At 46.3% G+C, this 6,769-nt stretch overlaps 1 protein-coding gene across 1 annotated transcript in view; it reads left to right on the top strand.

The window, feature by feature from the left end:
* Positions 1-6,769, top strand: part of Kif3b (kinesin family member 3B) — a 47,052-nt gene that overhangs the window by 28,591 nt on the left and 11,692 nt on the right. Inside the window, exons 2-5 of the mRNA XM_021193042.1 lie at positions 1,632-3,099; positions 5,468-5,569; positions 5,772-5,894; positions 5,978-6,096. Coding sequence (XP_021048701.1) covers positions 1,696-3,099; positions 5,468-5,569; positions 5,772-5,894; positions 5,978-6,096 — 1,748 coding nt within the window. The 5' untranslated portion in view covers positions 1,632-1,695. The remainder of the gene's footprint in view (positions 1-1,631; positions 3,100-5,467; positions 5,570-5,771; positions 5,895-5,977; positions 6,097-6,769) is intronic.

The following is a 6,769-nucleotide window of genomic DNA, read 5'->3' on the forward strand; positions in this document are numbered from 1 at the left end:
AAACAGGGTTTCTCTGTATAGCCCTGGCTGTCCTGGAACTCACTCTGTAGACCAGGCTGGCCTTGAACTCAGAAATCCGCCTGCCTCCGCTTCCTAAGTGCTGGGATTAAAGGCGTGCGCCACCACGCCCGGCTAGGGTTCACTCTTATGTCCCCTGTTTAAGCTCATACCACATTGTGCTTCACTTATTTAATTAATATATCTTGGTATGAATTTACTTAGGTCACATTAAAAACTATGCCAGATTCCTGTGTATTTAGTTACCCTCTCTTGATGGACACTGGAATTGTCCCCACTCTCTGGCTATCACAGTGTCACAACAAATTACCTGGAAGAGATGTGTCATAGACACTTACCTGTAGGATAAAGTCTTAGAATTGTTTTTATTACATTTTATTTGTGTGTATGTATATGTGCACAGTTGTGGAATATGCCAAGATTAAAGAACACCTTATTGAAATTCTACCATGTGAGTCTTGGCAACTGAACTCGGATCCTTAGGCTTGGTGGCGGGTTCCTTTACCCGCTGAGCCCTCTTGCTGACCCTTACACATTTAAAATTTTGATAGTTTCACCTTGTTGTCCTTAGGGGTTTAGTAGTTCATAGAATAGAAGGTCACCCAGGCTTTTAAAAGACTTCCAGTAAGGGCTAGAGAGGTGGGTCAGTGCTTAAGAATGCTTGATGCTCTTCCAACAAAGCAAAGTTCAGTTTCCAGTACCCCTGTCAGGTGGCTCAGAGCAATCTGTAACCACAGCTTCAGGGGATCTTACAACCTCTTCTGGCCTCTGTGGGTGCCTGCAGTTGTGCACCTTTCCACACAGAAACACACTTACACATAACTTAAAGTAAATCCTCTGAAGTAGGGGAGGGAGGGAGGCATATGCCCTTTAAGAGGTAGAGGCTGGGGCTGGAGAGATGGCTCAGTGGTTAAGAGCACTGACTGTTCTTCCGAAGGTCCTGAGTTCAAATCCCAGCAACCACATGATGGCTTACAACCATCCGTAATGAGATCTGATGCCCTCTTCTGATGAATTTGAAGACAGCTACAGTGTACTTAGATATAATAATAATTAATAATTTTAATAAATAAATCTTTAAAAAGAAAAAAAAAAGAGGTAGAGGCTGGCAGATCTCTGAGTTCCAGGACAGCCTGGTCTATAGAGTGAGTTTTAGGACAGTCAAGGATACACAGAGAAACCCTGTCTTGAAAACAAAAAAAAAAAAAAAAAAAAAAAAATTTTTAAAAAAAAAAAAAAAAAAAAAAAAAAAAAATCTTTAGAAGAAAAAACAAAACAAAACAAAAAACAACAGTGACAATAAAAACAAAGGTGTGATAGTTCATGCTTGTAATCCTATCACTTATAATCCTTTCTCTAAAAAAGAAAAGATAAAAGCATCCTGTAGTATAAAATCAAATATTGATTGAGGGTGAATACAAATTAATCTTAGTGGACTGGAGTCTTTTTACTGCTGAAGCTGGCTAAAGTCCCAGAAGAAATGCCTGGTGTCCTAGAGTAACTAAATATGGCTATCAGAAAGCCTTCTGGTAAAGATTGTGTGCCCACTGCTGTTACTAGGGCAGACTCCAGTAACAAGTACACCATGCTCACTACTTTTGTCTTTTTTCTAGAACCTTAGCATCCTGAGCCATTTTGGATTTGTAGCCCTCGAGGCTAAGCTGGTCAGAGTTCATCATGTCCAAGTTAAAAAGCTCAGAGTCAGTCCGGGTGGTAGTCCGCTGTCGGCCCATGAATGGCAAAGAAAAGGCTGCATCTTATGACAAGGTGGTAGATGTGGATGTGAAGCTGGGGCAGGTGTCTGTGAAGAACCCCAAAGGCACATCCCATGAAATGCCCAAGACCTTCACCTTCGATGCTGTGTATGATTGGAACGCCAAGCAGTTTGAGCTCTATGATGAGACGTTCCGACCACTCGTGGACTCTGTGTTGCAGGGTTTCAATGGCACAATTTTTGCCTATGGACAAACAGGAACTGGGAAAACCTATACCATGGAGGGAGTCCGTGGTGACCCTGAAAAAAGAGGGGTCATCCCCAACTCCTTTGATCACATCTTCACCCACATCTCTCGATCTCAGAATCAGCAGTACCTGGTCAGGGCATCTTACTTAGAGATCTATCAGGAAGAGATCCGAGATTTGCTTTCAAAGGATCAGACCAAAAGGCTGGAGCTCAAAGAGAGACCAGACACAGGAGTGTATGTAAAAGATTTGTCTTCTTTTGTCACCAAGAGTGTGAAGGAGATAGAGCATGTGATGAATGTGGGAAACCAGAACCGGTCTGTCGGTGCTACCAACATGAACGAACACAGCTCACGGTCGCATGCAATCTTTGTCATCACCATTGAATGCAGTGAGGTGGGCCTGGATGGGGAAAACCACATCCGGGTAGGAAAACTGAACCTTGTAGATCTTGCTGGCAGTGAGAGGCAAGCCAAGACTGGAGCTCAAGGGGAAAGACTGAAGGAAGCCACCAAGATCAACCTGTCCCTTTCAGCCTTGGGTAATGTTATCTCTGCCCTTGTAGATGGCAAAAGCACCCATATTCCATATAGAGACTCAAAGCTGACCAGGCTTCTTCAAGATTCTCTTGGTGGCAATGCCAAAACTGTGATGGTAGCCAATGTGGGTCCTGCTTCTTACAATGTAGAAGAGACCCTGACCACTCTGAGATATGCCAACCGTGCCAAAAACATTAAGAACAAGCCAAGGGTCAATGAGGACCCAAAGGATGCTCTGCTTCGAGAATTCCAAGAAGAAATTGCTCGGCTCAAGGCCCAGCTGGAAAAACGTTCCATTGGCAGGAGGAAGAGGCGAGAGAAGCGGAGGGAAGGTGGTGGCAGTGGTGGGGGTGGGGAAGAGGAGGAGGAGGAGGGAGAAGAGGGTGAGGAGGACGGGGATGATAAGGATGATTACTGGCGGGAACAGCAAGAAAAACTGGAGATTGAGAAGCGGGCCATTGTAGAGGACCACAGCTTGGTTGCAGAGGAGAAGATGAGGCTGCTGAAGGAGAAGGAGAAAAAGATGGAGGACCTGCGGAGGGAGAAGGATGCTGCAGAGATGCTGGGTGCCAAAATCAAGGTACTGTACCCTTTTGCAGCCCTTTCCCTTTCCATTCCTTGTCTTGGATCAAAAATGTTATACAGTAAGACTTTGGCATGATGACAAACGCCTTTAATCACTACACACTGGAGGCAGAGGCAGGTGGATCTCTTGTGAGGCCTATATAATAAGTTCAGGACAGCCTGCTACAGGGTGAGACCCCCTGTCCAATAAAAGTCAAAACCTAATTGTCATGTATGTGCACTTTATGGAGACCAGCAAGAAAACCAATGCCCAGGCATTGTTGCTTCCATTAAGGAATAGGGTAACATTTTCTTTTTCCACCACCTCCTTCTCTCTTCTCCTCCTTCATCTTTTTCCTCCTCCCCAGTTTTTTGATATTTCTGTTTAGTTTTTTGAATCTGTGTAGTCCAGGCTGGCCCTGAGTCACAGCAGTGCTCCTGTTTCAGCCTACTCAACAATAGAGTACTGTGCCCAGCATTTTTTTTTAAAAAAAAAAGCAGGGTGTAGCCCAGGATAGCCTTCAACTTGATAGTAGCCAAGAATGAACACAGGCGAAGTCGGGCGTGGTGGTGCATGCCTTTAGTCCCAGCACTTGGGAGGCAGAGGCAGGTAGATTTCTGAGTTCGAGGCCAGCCTGGTCTACAAAGTGACTTCCAGGACAGCCAGGGCTACACAAAGAAACCCTGTGTCAGAAAAAACAAAAAAACAACAAAAAAGGAATGAACACAGGCAAGTGCCACCATGCATGTCATCAGGAAGCCAGTGTTTGCTGTTCCCTTGCTTGTCTAGTTTCACATAGGATGTTACTTAAGGTTTGCTTTTACTTACCAAATGTCTGTCCCTGTACTGATGCCTGCTGTGTGATTGTGTTCATCTATTACTGCTCCAAATACTCTGTGATGTTTGCTCCACTTTCCTCTTAATGCGGGCTGTTTCCATGTTTCCTGCAACCATTCTTGTGCTTGGCTCCAGGAGACTATGTATATGCAAGAAATTGCTGGCACCTTTATATTCTACAGTGAGTTTTTCTTTTAAAGAATTACTTATATTTTATGAATATGAGTAAACTGTAGCTGTCTTCAGACACACCAGAAGAGGGCATCAGATGCCATTATAGATGGTTTGTGAGCCACTAATATGGTTGCTAGGAATTGAACTTGGGACCTCTGGAAGAGTAGTCAGTGCTTTTTTTTTTTTTTTTTTTTTTTTTTTTTTTTTTTTTTTTTTGGTTTTTTTAAACAGGGTTTCTCTGTGTAGCCCTGGCTGTCCTGGAACTCACTTTGTAGACCAGGCTGGCCTCGAACTCAGAAATCTACCTGTCTCTGCCTCCCAAGTGCTGGGATTAAAGGTGTGCACCACCACTGCCCGGCTTGTAGTCAGTGCTCTTAACCACTGAGCCATCTCTCCAGCCCCCTCAGTCCCAGGGCCTCTTGCTCTTGCCTCATCTGGCTCCCTCGCCCAGGCCCTGCTGCTCAGCAGCCTTCTGCCAGGGTTTCATCTGCTGTTCTTGTCCTGGAGTTCCTCCTGTTGCAGGGGTATGGTCTTAAAGCAGAATGGTTGTGCACTCCTGTTTGGCTTACCTACCTGTCCATGCTCCCTGAGGCTCTCAGGGCCATGCCTGGTTTCCTAATTAGGATCTGAGGCTTTTGCTCCAACCTTTGTTGGCTTTGTCAACTTCCGTATCCTACTCCCTGGCTAACAATGGGGGTAGGAGTGTTTTCTTAGTAGATTTTTATTTTTACTTCAGCTTTTTGTGTAGCTGTCCCTCCAGACAGGAAGCTGTCCCCAACTTCCCCTGAAAGCTTGACTCCTCGCCTTTTAGTGTGCCTCTCCCATTAGTCACTCACACTTCCCTCCTGATGGCATCCCAAAGCGCCTGGTCCAAGCTTGTTTACCTGTCTGTGTCCCTAGGTGGGCTCTGAGCCTCACAGTCCTCACTAACTGCACTGTCTGGTCTGTAGCACGCCAGATGTGTTCAGTTTGTGTAGAGTGGGGTTAGTGTTGTGGATGGACAACCCAATAAATGACTTGGTTAAAAAACAAAAAGCCCAAACCCTGAAAAGCACATATGTTTCAAGTCACTAGACTTTCAGTGTCGTCAGGTGGGGTCCCATCCTGCTGTGGGCAGGGCACATGTATTTTACCCCAGACTGGTTTTTTGCTTGTTTGTTTTGGGGAGGTTTTTGTTTTTGTTTTTTTGTACAGGGTCTCAGTATGTACCCCAGTCTGGCCTGTAATTTACAATCTTCCAGCCTCAGTCATATGAATGTCGGGACCACAGGCATGGACCAATATGCTTAGCCAGACCTGAGCTAAGGTCTTCTGTGAGGGGTTATGTTGTGGGATGAACCACAGGATGGATTTTACTTTGTTCCTCACTCAGGCCATGGAGAGTAAACTGCTTGTTGGAGGAAAAAATATAGTAGATCACACTAACGAGCAGCAGAAGATCCTGGAGCAGAAACGCCAGGAAATTGCAGAGCAGGTAACCTTGCATTCTTGTATGGGGAGGAAGGCGTGTGCTGACATCAGGCCACAGAGCAGACACCTGTGGGCTGAGAGCAGCTCCAAGGGGAACGGACAGGAGCTGTCAGCCCATGCTAGCCAGAGCCGACTGGGAGCATCCAGCCCATAGTGTGTAGACATGGTCATTAGGGCAAGCTGATAGATTTTGTGGTATTGCTCAGAAACGTCGAGAAAGAGAAATCCAGCAGCAAATGGAGAGTCGAGATGAGGAGACCTTGGAACTAAAAGAGACTTACACCTCATTGCAGCAAGAGGTAGACATCAAGACCAAAAAGCTCAAAAAGGTAGGAGACAGGTGCTGGGAGCCCTGGGGGAGGGGTGTGCCTTCCTTGGACAGCCTTTCCTCAGCTGTGTCTCCCTGCTCTAGCTCTTTTCCAAGCTTCAGGCCGTGAAGGCCGAGATCCATGACCTCCAAGAAGAACACATCAAAGAGCGCCAGGAGCTGGAGCAGACGCAGAATGAACTCACCCGGGAGCTAAAGCTCAAGTGAGTACCTGGCAGGCTCTGCTGTAGGCCAGGTCCAGGGGTGACTGTCCCGAGGACAAGCCGCCTGCTTGCCAGCTCACCCTCAGCCACCCCACTGTCCCCTGCTTGGTCCTGGCAAGGTCCCTTTTCCTTTCAGCCTACTCCTGTGAGGTCGCCACACAATCTCCCTGTTCCTTCCCCCTTATCTTCTTGCCCCTTTATTGTAAACTTTTTTTCTCCTGATCTGATGACATCTGAGTACTCATCAGCCAGAGTACTTTAAGACCATTCGTGGTTCTTATGAAATCGACACAGTTTCATGTAGCCTAGTCTGGCATCAGATTTGTTGTGTAACCATAGCTGGTCTTGAACTCTGGATGCTATCTGCCATCACCCCAGTGCTGGAGATCAAGCCCAAGGCCCCATGCAAGCACTCCTACTGAGCCGTGAGCTCAGGCCTCTGAGCAGTGTGTTTTTAATGCTCTGTAGCTGATAGAGTTTCACAGCATGTCATCTCAGCACTTGCAAGGTTGAGGCAGGAAGATCACAAGCCCAGCCCAGACTACACAGTGAGATCTTGTATTAAAAATAAACAACAAGGGCTGGTGAGATGGCTCAGCAGGTAAGAGCACCTGACTGCTCTTCTGAAGGTCCTGAGTTCAAATCCCAGCAACCACATGGTGGCTCACAACCA

The sequence above is a fragment of the Mus pahari genome, chromosome 3 (assembly GCF_900095145.1).
Source record: "Mus pahari chromosome 3, PAHARI_EIJ_v1.1, whole genome shotgun sequence".
NCBI classification, from domain to species: domain Eukaryota; kingdom Metazoa; phylum Chordata; class Mammalia; order Rodentia; family Muridae; genus Mus; species Mus pahari.